General features: G+C 39.3%; 2 protein-coding genes across 8 annotated transcripts in view; both read left to right on the top strand.

Annotated features, from left to right (window-relative positions):
* The window catches only part of MS4A12 (membrane spanning 4-domains A12), a 19,113-nt gene extending 13,953 nt beyond the window's left edge, over positions 1 to 5,160 (top strand). Inside the window, exons 5-7 of one of the 4 annotated variants that reach the window (XM_017890833.1) lie at positions 1,503 to 1,619; positions 4,459 to 4,569; positions 4,984 to 5,160. In XM_017890833.1, the coding sequence (XP_017746322.1) occupies positions 1,503 to 1,619; positions 4,459 to 4,569; positions 4,984 to 4,995 (240 nt within the window). In that variant the 3' untranslated portion in view covers positions 4,996 to 5,160. Of the gene's footprint in view, positions 1 to 1,502; positions 1,620 to 4,458; positions 4,570 to 4,750 lie in introns of all 4 variants that reach the window. The other 3 variants (XM_017890832.1, XM_017890830.1, XM_017890834.1) reach the window with 3 other exon arrangements.
* A 5,528-nt stretch (positions 5,161 to 10,688) lies between these two features.
* MS4A13 (membrane spanning 4-domains A13) overlaps positions 10,689 to 15,000 on the top strand; it is a 22,549-nt gene continuing 18,237 nt past the window's right edge. The window contains exons 1-3 of one of the 4 annotated variants that reach the window (XM_017890786.1): positions 10,689 to 10,996; positions 11,161 to 11,234; positions 13,450 to 13,562. In XM_017890786.1, the coding sequence (XP_017746275.1) occupies positions 13,512 to 13,562 (51 nt within the window). In that variant the 5' untranslated portion in view covers positions 10,689 to 10,996; positions 11,161 to 11,234; positions 13,450 to 13,511. Of the gene's footprint in view, positions 10,997 to 11,135; positions 11,235 to 13,449; positions 13,563 to 15,000 lie in introns of all 4 variants that reach the window. The other 3 variants (XM_017890785.1, XM_017890788.1, XM_017890787.1) reach the window with 3 other exon arrangements.

Raw genomic sequence — 15,000 nt, 5'->3', positions numbered from 1 at the left:
AAAAAAAAAAAAAGAAATGGCAGAGTTCCACATCCTGACTCTTGAACTGACAAGGGTGAGAAGTAGTAAAGATCAGGGTTGTTTAAGCTTTAACCTGAAAGCTCCCTGGTTCAGTCAGGTCACACTCTATTATGGGAAGTCCAAAGGAGAATCCAGGAGCAAGGAAATACCTACTAGCCACATCAGTTACCAAGTCTCTACTGTTAATTTGCCACTTCTCAGCTCTGTCTTGTATTTTTATTTTCATATTTTTGCGTCTTTCCTACTCTTACTCAGATTGGGTGTGTGTTTTACAATTCTTTAAATTGCCATTAAATGAATCTAGCCTGTTTCATAAGAAGAGTTTATAAAAATGATCAGTAAGATGGGACCTTGAGTTCTGTTGGTCACAGCACCCCACCTATTGCAATTTCCTGGTCTACTATTGAACCAGGAAAAAGAAAGGGATTTACCAAGAATTAGAGTCAACTAGAGCAGAGGTGGTGTCAAAATTATATGTAATCCAGCACAAGAGGGAAGAACGGGGAAAGAGGAACATAGGATTGTGTAGCTCTTGCTCTTCCAGACAAAACAAGAATAAAATAATTAAATCAAATTAAAATAAAATAAAAATAAGCCTAATTCTGATTAACCACTCCTGTTGCAGTCCAAAAACAAAATAAAGCACCCTTTCTCTGCATCCTTTAAGGATCCTTCCCTCTAATTGAGATTGTCCAAGCATAGATTCCATCCTCTTAGAGGAGACAGCCACTGACACTTACCTAAGACAATTTTTCTAAGAGCTTTCAGAGGCCTTCAGGAGGCTCTCAGGCATGCTGCAGCACAAGCACATTCTAAAGAACTCAACTATGCCACCCCTAGCAAGTCAGCTGCGGACTTGGTTTCACAATTATTCTTCTGCATGTTAAAATCCTATTGTAGAAACTGGGGAAAGATTTGTAGTCACCCATACACCTCTGCCCACAAAAGCTGAGAGAGTTTCTCCTTCTAAATTTGGGGGTGCATATTTAGTCCCTAGAGAGACTTAGGGTTTTCATTAATTCCTAAATTTTCAGCAAAATGTTGTGTCTAAATACTTTGCCATCTATAAAAAGCAGATGCTATCATACCACCTCATACAAAAGCTGTAAGAGTTAAGTGAGATAATTTAAATAATTTAACACAGTGTCTGCCACAGAAAAATGCTCATTAGAAGTTTTTTCGTTTTTTATAAAGAAAATACAGTTGTTATTGTGCATGAGGCTTTTGGTAAAATACAATAGATGAGTGCCTGCTTTATATGATTTACATTTTCTACAGCTTTTAGAAGTACCCTACATCTAGGCTGCATACAGAATAATGTTTATGGTAATTACCCAGAAGGGCAGAAAACAGAATAATTTCAACTTGAAAATTTGTTTTGAAAGTTCAAAAATTAAGAACCATGAAATCTGATTGATTCTTATTTCACTTAACTTCAGTGATCCTGTATATAATTGATTTTTGCCTGCCATCTCCATTAGGTGAAAGGCAGCCTGGGAATGAACATTGTTAGTTCTATCTTTGCCTTCCTTGGAGTGATTCTGCTGGTGGTGGATACGTGCATCCATGGGTTATATCCCCCAGACTACTGGGCCATCGTAAGTATCCCATAATCCACCAGCCTGGTCCCGTAAAGTGGGTCTATGTTTTATCTCTTAATACGGTACACCAGCTCTAGTGAAAATTTTTTTTCTATTCTAGCCCCACCCCTAGTCATATGATCTCTAGGACCATAGAATAAAGTGAGAGGGTTACCTCTACAGATAGACCGAGGCTTAAAGGACATCCTTTATTGGCCCATCTCACTGTCAATCACATGAACAATGGGGAAGGGCTTCTAAAATTGTCCAAAAATTATTTTCCCAACATTTGAAATTCTATATAAACAAGGTAGTCAAGCTATTGAGTGTTTTTTGTTAAACTTCAGAGTAAAGTATGAAGTGAGAGGTAAATGACAGGGATAAGAGCATCCGACTTTTACAGAGAAACCCAAGGAATGAAGCAATCAAAAAATGAAGCACAGGCCTCTGAATGTGCTCAAAACAGGATCACACATTCATTAGCCTTGTACAGCCAAGCATGGACTCTGACCTTAGGAGGAAATGGGTGGCCCGAGGGCAGGAATGCTTACCATCTGTAAGGAATGGAGAAACATGGTATAAAATGAGGTTGGACTGGAAGCTGTCATCCTACCTCAATGGCCACGTTAACAAGTTTGGTCTTCATTCTGTGAGCAATGGAAAACCACAGAAGAGTGGTTTTATAGGTTTTGTTTTACTTTATGTTGGGGTTGGTTTTGCTTTTGCTTTTCAGTTTACAAAAAGCAGAGTTTATTAAATTACTGTGGGCTACATATATCTTAAGAAAGACAGAATTACTTCCTTATATATCTAGAACATAGTAACATTAAGACAATATCACAATATTTTGAACAAATAAACACAGTAACATTTCCCTTATCAGTTCACTCAGTACTGTGTAAGTAATTCTGTTCTACTGGATCTCAGAGTGGCAGGCTTATGAAGCCATCTGCTTCTCAACTAAAGGGTTCTGAAATCCTGACTCCAGCCATTGGTATAATCTGAAAGTTGTCTAAGCACTCCCATCAGATGCCTGTCCCCTAGAGTATGTTCTTTGAAGTGTCAATAGTTGGAATTGCTGGCACACTCCTTTTCCACCAAGCTCTGAGACAATCCTTCTTTGTTAAAAACGTAGAAGAGTTTTAGACCAGGAATTTGAATGATCACTTTTGTGTTTGCAGTGTAAGGAAAAGCTTATATAAGAAGGTGTATTCGTTTGTTTTCACACTGCTGATAAAGAAATACCAAAGACTGGGAAGAAAAAGGGGTTTAATGAGCTTAGAGTTCCATATGGCTGGGGAGGCCTCACAATCATGGTAGAAGGCAAGGAGGAGCAAGTCATGTCTTATAGGGATGGGGGCAGGCAAAAAAAACAGAGCTTGTGCAGGGAAACTCCTGTTTTTTAAAACCATTGGATCTCATGAGACCCATTCACTATCACAAGAATAGCATGGGAAAGACCCACCCCCATAATTCAATCATCTCCCACCAGGTTCCTCCCACAACAAGTGGGAATTATGGGAGCTACAAGATGAGATTTGGGTGGGGACACAGAGCCAAACCATATCAGGAGGCAAAAAAAAGATGAGAAAGCTTCTTGGTAAATAAGGCAGAGTGAAGCAAAAACAAAATTCATCCTCCAAAATACCAAACCAAAGAACAAAAATTATTCAAAAAAAACAGCTTTCAAACTGGCATCCAAGTAGAGAAAAGAATCATTCTGATGCTACACAAAGTAGCTGAAAAAAAGCACAGCTTTTAGACCTCGCTCTTGTTTCCCTAGAAACAAAACTAAGGAAAGAAGGGAAGCCAAAAAAATTACGGAGAAGTCTCACTAACACTCTGGAGTCTGTAACTGAGAAGGCTGGGGTGGAGAGCAGTCAATTCTGCGAAAGGATAAAGCAAATCCTGTATGGTACAAGACCATGAGTAGTACCCAGGACCTCAAGAGACAGAAGAAAGGGCAACACCTTCCCATACCCTGCATGGTACCCCGCTACCAGCAGGGAATGAGCAGAAATGCACAGGAATAAACCTCCAGTCAAGGAGCAGGCCTCTGTACTAAGCATTTAGCAGGCTCTCAGAAGACAGAAAAAGCAAAGTCCATGTTCACTAGCAAGAACTGTGCTCAGGGCCAGCTAAGCTATATCTCTCCCTGCAACAGCTATATGTTCACATTTAGAAACATGGATATGAAACAACAGCTAGGGCTCAAGTTGTAATGGAAGCAAGGAAGACAAATGGGACCCAAATAAACAGAAGTGTGAATGAAGGAAAATTCACCTACACTGTATCTGATCAAGTAGAAGGCCTGTATAAAGTTCAAGTGAGCTTAACACTTTTACTTAAAATCGAAATAACATGATTCCATTCTTATAGAATGATGCTCCTCTCTTTTGGTCTCTGTTTTTTCCTCTCTCATGGCATCTTTCCACACATCCATTCTTCTGCCTTTTCCCTGTACACAGAGCGCTAGGATAACAGTCATCAAACATTAGTTTTGGTTATTTCTAAGCAGTGGCATTTTGAATGATCCATTGGTTTCTATATTGCTTGACTTTTTTAACATTTTTATAAAAAAAGCAATGAGGCTGTCACAAAGGAAAAAAAAAACTACCTTCTTTCTAATATTTCTAAACAAAATAGCCTACTTACCAAAAGGAAAGACTTCTGGCATTTTAAAGAAAATCCAAAATAACTTCACACTCCTCTGGAACAAGCATTCGATGATACTGGAAGAATAAGCATGGAGCAAGTTGAGTATAAGCAATAGCACATTTGATGAGTCAATAATTTTTGAAGCCCATGTGAGGCCCTCCTGACTAGCCAAAATTTCACTATTTATTTATGATTTCAGCTTTCTGGAAAAGGCATTTCAGCCATGCTGATTATCTTCTCCCTCTTGGAGGTCTGCACAGCTTGTGCCACAGCTTATTTTGCCAACCAAGCAAACACCACCATCAACATGGTGAGTTGTGTCTCTTCTTCGTAAAATAATCTGAAGATGCCCTGGAGAAATACAGACTTGTGTCTGCTAAATCCTACTATGGGCTTACCAGAATGCTCTTTGTCCTTCACTCTGATGGTACCAGGAGAAATTGCGTAGGATTGTAGTAACCTTATTGCTGGTTTTTATTCATTCTTTCCAGCCTGTCCTGGTTATTCCAAATATGTATGAAAACAATCCTGTGACACCAGCGTCTTCTTCAGCTCCTCCCAGATGCAACAACTACTCTAACTAATGTCCCTAGACATTAAAAGAAAAAGGGGGATCAGTCTAATCTCATGGGGAAAACTGCTTGCAAAAGTTCTTAAGAAGATGTCTTTAATTGTCCACAATGATTTCTAGTCTTTAAAAACTGTGTTTGAGATTTGTTTTCAGGTTGGTCGCTAATGACGGCTGTATCTCCCTTCACTGTCTCTTCCTACATTACCACTACTACATGCTGGCAAAGGTGAAGGATTGGAGGACTGAAAAATGATTCCGCAACTCTCTTAAAGTTAGAAATGTTTCTGTTCATATTACTTTTTCCTTAATAAAATGTCATTAGAAACAAAAGCCTTTTTCAGTATGTTTAAAAAATTGATTTTGATTTGATATTGGTTGTAGAGCAGTAGATCTGACCTATACTCCAAGAAGATTGATAAACCTTCTTTGATGATGATTTTTCTAGGTGTCCAGTCACTGGAGTTCCCTAACTCATCTCCTCCTCGTCTTTTTGTTCAGAAAGCAAATGTCCAGTTGCCCTTGTTGGAGGTCACATTATTCTATACACTAATATCATCAAACATCTTGCCTCCTGAATATCTACACAATTTTGCTATTTACAGAGTATTTTCATGTACGTTAAACTAACCTGCAATGGGACAACAGTAGGACAGGGTTGCTGCATTGAGGGGTTTCCATTTGAGTTTGGCTTTTTGTTTTTGAATTGTGGGCACATTTATAAGCCAATTAGAACAATCAAGGTAAGAAAGAAGGGATGAAGGCCGGGCGCGGTGGCTCAAGCCTGTAATCCCAGCACTTTGGGAGGCCGAGACGGGCGGATCACGAGGTCAGGAGATCGAGACCATCCTGGCTAACACGGTGAAACCCCGTCTCTACTAAAATACAAAAAACTAGCCGGGCGAGGTGGCGGGCGCCTGTAGTCCCAGCTACTCGGGAGGCTGAGGCAGGAGAATGGTGGGAACCCAGGAGGAGGAGCTTGCAGTGAGCTGAGATCCGGCCACTGCACCCCAGCCTGGGCGACAGAGCGAGACTCTGTCTCAAAAAAAAAAAAAAAAAAGAAAGAAAGAAGGGATGAAAGACAGTGTAAGTTTCAAGAAATCAAAAACACGGATGGATAACATCACCTAAGTCATGAAGAAGGACAGTTTCTCTACAAAATAGAAAGGTATCATTATCACAGATATCCACAGATTTGCAATAGTGGCAGTGAGGATCTGATGTGATGGCTCATGTCATCCCTGTCAAAGCAGTAGTGACGTCATGCTCAAGGTAGGGGCATAGGTAGAGTCAGAATGCTGAGCAGAATGGTAACATGGGAAAAGTCATGGAACTGGAGAATAAAGTGGTCAGAGAAATAGGATTGCCAAGCTGTACGGAGGGCACACCTGAGGATGTGGTAACAAATTCAGAGTATGAACAAATTGCTCCTGCAAGGTCCTGCTGCTAGATCCAGGCAAACTATGGATCCAGGAAACTCTCTATTTGATTTTATCCAGGGTTAAGATTTTGCTAGAGGAGATGACAAAATAGCAAAAGGGCAAGAAAGCTTAGGACATTGTAAAAAATACTACTTAAATGATGGACTGTGCAATCTAAACTGGATAAGGAAGGAATAACAGTAATAATAAAAGCAATAATAAAGAAAAAAGACAGATTGATCATAAATGGAGAAATCTGCCTTTTCTCCAGGACCTGTTGTGACAATAGAATGAGATAATGTTATATAAATATGGTTTGAAAATAGGAAAATATTGCTCCTTTTTGAAATCTTAATATTATTAAAGAAGAGGAGACAAATAAATATGAAAAGATTAGGCAGATAAATCAAAATCAGGGAAGAGGCAGATGAGAAGAATAGAATTTTTGCACCTGGGAAAGCAGGTGTATTATGTCAGGTGAGAGTCACATAATTTCAACGTCCTTGGCCTGCCTGGGTCCCAGCTATTCAGAAACTTGGGTGATTAGAAATGCTGTGTCCTTCACCATGAAGCTCAACAGCTCAGCAAAAGTGAAGACATAGATTTCATGGTTTGAGGGTCTGGAAAATAAAAGGTGCCCCCAAAATATGGGGAGGATGGTATATTGCATATGTATACATGTAAAATAAGCAAATATAAAAGTAACTTACTTTAGGGAACAGAAGCATTTCCAGCAAAGTTCATTTTTTAAATTTCTATCAAATATATTCATTTTTAAATTTGCTTTAATAATAGTAATAATAACAGCATATATTTAGCCCATTCTTTGTACCACTCACATTCCAAGCACTGTTTCAATGCTCACAACAAGCACCTGTGAGGCAGATACTACTATTAGGATCCTATTGAGATGAAAAAATTTTGGCAGACAAGTTAAAATTCTTGTCCTAAGATATGTAGCTAGCAAATGGTGAAGCACGGATTTGAACCCAGGCAGCATGACTCCCAGGTCCGCGCAGTTGCCCTAACCATTATTCTCACTATTCTTATGGTCTTGGATAGAATCAGACGTTTGTAATGCCAAAACAAACAGAAATGTTTCTCTACAGTAAGCTTGTAATAAATTTGGAAGAAATTGCCTTATTCTCTGATAGGAGAGAGGAGATTTAGTAGTATAAAAATACAGTTGACACTTAAACAACGTGAGTTTGAACTGCGTGCATGCTTTTTCAATGTGGGAAAAGTCATGGAAATGGAGAATAAACTGATGAGAGAAACAGAGGATTACCAAGCTATACTGAGGGTATGTTTGAGGGGGTTTTAGCAAATTTATACTATGAACAAATTTCTCCAGCTGGGCCTGTGATCTGAGACCCTAGAAGGTGACTGGAACAGAAATATTATATTGCAACATAGAGGTCACATGCCTGCTGTGGTATTATTTAAAGCCCTTATGGTATTTTCATTCTGGAAAATCTTTTTTAAATGTTCATTTCTTTCATTCATTGGCTTAAAAAGAAGTATTACACTACTACTTTGTGATGAAAACTTTGCTATGCCATAAAATTTAGGCTTTACATATTTTTTTCATGTAGGGTAATATAAAATGAAATGGAGTAAGATTTATCTACATGTCAGTGAACACATGCTTTTTTCATGCACAATTAATGCTGGATTTGCATACAAAGACTTTGCCCATGAAATATAACTTAAGCTACACACACACATACACATTACACACAAATCTCAAGTACTTTCTATATTTAGTCTCTTCCTTCCTCAGAAGAGCACAGATCATTATTAGATCTCTAGGGCTCTAGGGTGTCTTCTAATTCTAGATTCTAAGGCTTTAGAGAAGGTCGATTATTCATCATGAAACACATGGACTCAAGAATGATCTTTCAAGAATCTATAAATGTATCTTAGATAAACATGTGTCATTGATTCATGCCTGGCCCAAACATTTCTGAAAGCTCTCTTTCCCAGAACATGTTTGCATTTGTCACAACCCTCTAATAATCTATCACAATTGTCCCCTTTTCCCACAGAGCACATGCTGGCTAAACCTACCCTGAGTCTGGACAACTGGGGGTGGGGTGCAGAGTCCCTAGGCATCTATTTGTAGTGGTGATTTGCATCAAGGAAAATATGCCACAGAAAGTTTGAGTTTAGGTATCTGATGCTCAAGCTGAAAGATCAGAGTCCAGTTGCCCGCCTCACCTAGTTGACCAGGTCTAATCCCCATGGAGAAAGGGCTGTGCTCCTCATTTGTGCATGGACTATACCCAGGCTCCTCCTCTGTAAGGAAGACTGAAGAACATACTAGGCTGTTTGAATACCTCCAGGGCTCTGGTGCTTGGGGAGCCCTGGGAGACAGCACCTGTGGTAAGGCAGCCTTCTCCCAGAGAAGCTGCAGCAAGGCGGGAGAAGACTACAATGTATCTGGAAAGTGGCTGTCCCATGCACTCAGCAACAGCTCAGCCAAGGCCTGTTGGAGAACAAATGTGAAAATTCTGGGGACTCCCAGAAATGCTCTGGAAATGGGGATTTGCAGATAACTGGGATCATTCTTCAACACATGAGGGTGGAAACCAGGCCAACTGGACCATAAGGCTAATATGTCCTGCTAATTCCCACAGGCTGGAGAGGCCTTGGATATCAGGGTTTTCCTAAAATTTGCTGATGTCTGCCTTTTTCTCTTCATTTTGCATTTAAAACAAACCAAGCAAATTTATAATTTGTAACTGTTCTCTCTTTTCTCCTAGCTCTCCTCCTCTCCCTCAGTTCCCTGGTTTCACTCTTAAAAACAAATCACTGTTATTAAATTCTAGCACTACTAGCAGTGCTCAACAGGCTTCATTCAATCTCTTTCTCCACACACACATCCCACGGGTCTCTATTTCACTTAAGTCTCATGCACAATTTCACTTTATATTTCACAACTCCTCCTACTCTCCCAAGTATTTGGCAAAAATAAAAAATAAAAGTGAATTCTGAATTTCCAAATCCAGTTTATAGGTACTGAGAAGATCAGTGTTGCTTTTACTGATCTGTGATAGTAGCAGAAGAAATAAGATGTGCCGAGGAACCATGCCTGTCTCATAGTTTGGCTCATTCTTCTATTTTTGCCTATGTTTACACTGAATGCACATTTTGTTCCCAATCCAAAACACTGATCAAATCCATGATAATTTCCAGAGACTACTGGCCAAATCTTAAATGAAGAAACATGTCACTTCTCTCACAAATAATGGCAGCAAGTTACAACGGGGGTCCATCTCATCAGAACTGGCTCTTTCTACTATGGATTCTAAAAAATCCATAACCCTGGGGTTGAAGACACAGTTCCTCTTTCTACAGCAAAGAGAATGCTTAATATTACCAGAGCCCTCTCTGCTCATAGAGAAGAAACTCACACACACACAAAATAATGCCAGAAAATCAAGTGGTATATTATTTAAGAATAAAACTATTACCTTCAATGACATACTGACCAATACAAAATGTAAGGACTTTAAAAGAGCCTGGTTTTTTTTTTTTTCTTTGATTTGAGGGGACTTTGGAGTCTCAATGTAAGGAAGCTAACTGTGAGACTAAAATAAAGTTTCTCAGCTTATAGTTGATTTTCAGGCAATAAAAGATCTTGATGGCTTTTAGACACACTCATGATTTAGCTTTTGCAAATAACGATTTTGGAAGCATAGAAAATTTCCTTATGAAAGAAAATCTGTCTTGTTTTCTGCATGTTTTACTCACTGGCTATCATTGACTAAAAATTTACATTACAAGCTGGAATTTTAACTTTTCCACAATGTCAATTTAAATTTTCCATGAATAAATGAGAAATGGCATTGAGTAGCTGTTCTCCAGGTACTTTAAATGCCTCAGTAAGTCATGATAGCTGCCTAAGAGGATGATCTGTACTCCTCATCTACAGGATCTCTTCATAAACACTGTTTTAACTACTGTCTACATCTCAGATAGAAAACTGGCACCATGTATCACCCAAAAGGTAAACCCACTTCAGCAAGTGGATCAAAAAGTCCTTCTAGTGTCTTGTTAAGTATTACTCTCGTCACTAATTTCCTTCTTCGGTTATTTATGTTTAAAGAAAAAAAAAAGTGAGCCATTGATTCAGCCACTTCACTCGAAAGTGCACCCTTCAAAGTGCACTTGTGGTCAAAATTTTTCTTTGAAGACAGAAAAGGTGAAGGGCGGACATTTCCCCGGTGATCCTGGTCACTGTGCAGCAGGTGTGTGTATAAGAAACGCACCAATGTGGGTAATCTCAGAAGAGAGGTTTGCAGAAACCATTCCTAGAGACACCAAAATGTAGTTGACCGGTTGTCTGACCACGTGGTTGCCAGGGGCCTAGTGAGTCTGCGCACACGCACTCCCTCCGCCCCTGCCGTTCTTGAGTGGGTGCGCAGGCGCAGGAGGAGCACACCGTTGCCATTGGAGACCTTCACTCACTGAGGAGTCTGAGGGTTGGCTGGGTGCTGGGCTCCGGGCTCTCCCTGTGATGGTAGCTCAGCGAGATCTGGGGACCTGGCGCTGAGCGCGTTGCCAACCAGGATCTTCCTCTTCATCTAGGCCCGGGCGCTGGCGTGAGAACCTGGTCTGGGTCCTGGACGAGCGCCCCCCGAAACTTCTCGGAGCCTTGAATAAGTAAAATGCAGGATAGTGATGTCGCTTTGCTGGAGTGATTTCGTGTCAAAAGCCATAAAGGGACACGGAGGCTGATTACGGTGCTCCTCTCCCCACAGCCTCCCTGTTCTCTTATCACCTCCCTCCCTCCCTCATCAGAGTCTGGATCTTAACGCACCCCTACCCCCTACCCCACGCCCCATTCTTGATTTGATCCAGTATTTTGTCTCTGGGTTCTAGCCCAGGACTGTCCTTGGTCATACAGAAATGAATTCCTTGACTTCTGGGAGCTCCCATTGACTTAGGAGCCAGTCCTGAAAATCGAAAGAACACACTGTGGTAGGAATTATGCTCAGAATGTTGGGGGAACAAGGAGTGGGGCATCTAACAGGCTTGCGAGACAGAGTAGGCTTCCCAAACAAGGTTACTGCGGGAGCTGTTCGTGTGGAAACAGAGAAGTGGTCAGGATGAGGTTAAGAAGCTGGGCGGGGAGCTGTTCATGAAGGGCTTTACGTGCCCTGCTAAAGAATTTGGACTTAATTCTGAAGGCGCCGAGGGGTTGCATCCCTGCTAAAGATGCTAAAGATAGAGAAGCGTTTTCTAGATAAGAGCTTTCTACGACTATTTCAGAATTTCTATATAAAGCAAGTTCAGGGGATAAGAATGGGGTTGGGAGTAAGGGTTAGGGTACTCATTCCTCAGCTGCTTTTGGATTAGTGACAGGATCACCACAAAATAAAAACAAATAAATGATTCCTTTTATTCATTTGTTTTTACAAATAATGGGATGCTTAACTGGGTTTAAAGTACTCAAACACAGACTGATTTTAAAAAAAGAAAAGAATTCCAACCATCAGTTATTGCAGGAATATGTTGCAGTATTTCTTAGTTTCTTCCTTCCATCAATTAACCTGAGAATTTTGAACACCCCCACTTTCTTTTCCTGATGGGCATTTTTTAGGAATACCAAACCTAGGGTGGTTTGGGTAGGGGCCTGATGGAGATTACAGAGATGCCAGATATTCTGCTCCCCAAGTCACTTCATGGTGCTTCCACTGTTAACTACAACAGTGAAAAGAATTTTCTATACAGTCATCCCTCCGTATCTGCTGGGCGGATACCAACATCAAAGGGTGCTCGAGTCCCTAATACAAAGGGGTGTAGGATTTGCATATAACATGCAAATCGCCTATACTTTAAATTATCTCTAGATTACTTATAATAGCTAATACAATGCAAATGCTGTGTAAATAGTTGTTACACCACCTTGACGGTTGCATTTGTATTTTTACTGGCATGTTTTTTGAATATTTTTGATCCATAATTGGTTGAATCAGATGAAACAGAGGGCCAACTGTATACATAAAAGGGCCTATTTTTATTTTCTTGTTTTCTGTAAAGTGACAAATAATAGCAATGTAGATATGCTGTTCCTTATTATTCTATATGGATTCTGTAATTTTATGGTTTTTTATTTAATCATAGCAGAGTGATTAATTTTGATTGTCTATGCTTCTAAACACTTCATTTCTCAAAGATTGTGTTTGAATGTATAAAGCTTACTTCAGTTAGTAACATTGTTTTCTCTCTGTTGCTATTACTAACTTGTATTCTTAACTAGTTTTCTCTGTTTCTACACTTCATAGCATTAAGAGACATTGAGAAAACAATTTTAGAAAACAAAGACCTATTAAAATAATTAAGTCATGAGATTTTACAAGTACAGAGAATGAGAGGTCAGTTGGTCAAATTCCCTCCTTTCTGAAAAGATCAAGTCTCAAATTTTAAGATCATGTTAGTGAGGTGGCATGACTCAAGCTATTGACCTATGTAAGCAGGACATACTAGCAGATGTAGAATTCCAGATCTAAAAATAAATACAATCCACAAGGGGATATAATTAATAGCCAGGTTTTATCTGAATATAAATGTGGAGATGATCTGAACAACAGAGAGAAAAGCAGGAATAACATGAAAAAAAAAGACTAGGAAATGCATTAACATTAACATTGTGGGAGCAACTTCAGTAAGTTGTCTGATAGAATAAAAGATTCTTTTCATATAGAAATAACTGAGTAGCAGGTATGTGTCAGAAAAAAATAATCACAAGCCCACTTTTTGATGAATTTAAGTACAAGAACTTGGTTCTGAAAATGCAAACATGGCACTATGGATTGCATTGAATTGATTACGAATTGCAAATAAATTGTTGAAAGTTTTACTGAAAATTCTCTAATACTATTCCCTAGATATCCTTTATACCTTATCATTTCTGTTACTGTTTACTCTGTAAACAGTAGGCACTATTTACCACTCAGAGATGATATCTGTAAAATGCCGATATGTTTTAGTTATAGAGAGAGACTTTTCAGTTATGAAGGCTGTTATTCAGAACAGGTGGATGAAAGTTGATGCCTCTAATATTAAGGCCTAGAAAGAAAAAGGCTATTGCCTCTGAATTTGGGCAGGTGGTGGCTGAACAATAAGGAAAGGATCAAACTTATGTATTTTCTTCTAAGAAAATCATGTATATGTGCCTTGTATTGTTTTGTAGAAGTTTGCTAAAGATATCACCAAAGGTTAGAGAGAAAACCATCTAGAGGAAATGCTGGCAGTATGGCATGTGTTCATTCAAAAATCTCTACAGCAAATTCTCTCGTTTTAGGGGTAAGATTTCACTTTGACTAACTAAATTTAAGATCATGAACTATTTCATTTTTTAAAAGGATATATTGGATCTGAAGAGGAACAGACTTGGTTAAATCAAAAGGGTAAAAGTTTATGTTTTCAAATGTTGATTGTCTTCTACAAATTTTGACTGATCTCATGTTCTTTCATGTGCTGAGATGTAAGTATACAGACTAAACCAGCACACACAGGATAACAGAGAAACCCAAGTAAGGTTTAAAAGGAAAAAAGAGAGTACTGTATTTACATCTATGCAGTAGGATGATTATAAATTTGTCTCTTCTATTAAGTTATAAACATGTGAAGTTACAGTTTAGCTTTCTTAATAAACACCAAGGAATTATGAGTATCATGCTTTTTCACATCCAAAGGGGAGAAAACTTTTCCACTCATGTGAACTTTTCTTCTGAATTTGAACGTTGCATAGATCAATTATCTAAGTCACCTATTCGACTGTGCAGCAGAGGTTCTTAAACTCTTTGGGGTCACAGACCATTCTGGCATGGAATGAAAGCTCTAAATCTTCTTCCCAGATTTATGTACATGTCGCAATCCTTTGCATTTTTTTTTTTCTGGGGACAGCGGGGTAGGCGGGTCTGACCTCCTGGAACTCATATTGGCTCTAGATTAAGAATCATTTTTAAATAAGAAAACCTGTCTTGTCCTTCGCCACACACTGGCAGTTCTTAACAAGCTTTGGCTAATTAGATATTTCATAGTCTTATATAAAACAATAGCCAATCATTTAAAAAGAGAGTATTTTTCAAGCCCACTTACTTTTTTAACAGTTAGGAAAGTCACGTGGAATCATTATTCTTGACACCAGTATGCTTATATAAGAGGTATTTGCTGGATGCCTTCTCTGTTCTGGTCACCATATTAGAGGCTGGTGATAAAGCAATAAGAAAACAAACTCCAGACCCTATGAGATTTTGCAGCCTAGTGGGGATATTTCTCCAAGCAAATCCAAAGAATTTCTGGAAATATTACCATTCTTGAAATTTGATGCAAGGGGAAACCTTAAATTCTAAATCTATAAAAATGCATGATCATTACCAAAAAAGAGACCTTTCCTTAAAAAAAATAAAATTCTCCAAAATGTATTTTTCAAAGTTAGCCAATTGCATTGACATATTTCATAGACTGCCTGCTTTGCAAAGAGCTGGAACTCTTAAAACATTGAATAGCTGGCCGGGCGCGGTGGCTCAAGCCTGTAATCCCAGCACTTTGGGAGACCGAGACGGGCGGATCACGAGGTCAGGAGATCGAGACCATCCTGGCTAACACGGTGAAACCCCGTCTCTACTAAAAAAAATACAAAAAACTAGCCGGGCGAGGTGGCGGGCGCCTGTAGTCCCAGCTACTCGGGAGGCTGAGGCAGGAGAATGGCGTGAACCCGGGAGGCGGAGCTTGCAGT

This window comes from Rhinopithecus bieti, unplaced genomic scaffold (genome assembly GCF_001698545.2).
Source record: "Rhinopithecus bieti isolate Rb0 unplaced genomic scaffold, ASM169854v2 scaffold_19722, whole genome shotgun sequence".
In the NCBI taxonomy this organism is placed as follows: Eukaryota; Metazoa; Chordata; class Mammalia; order Primates; family Cercopithecidae; genus Rhinopithecus; species Rhinopithecus bieti.
Note: the sequence above shows the minus strand (reverse complement) of the source record. Positions and strands in the feature narration are given on the sequence as shown.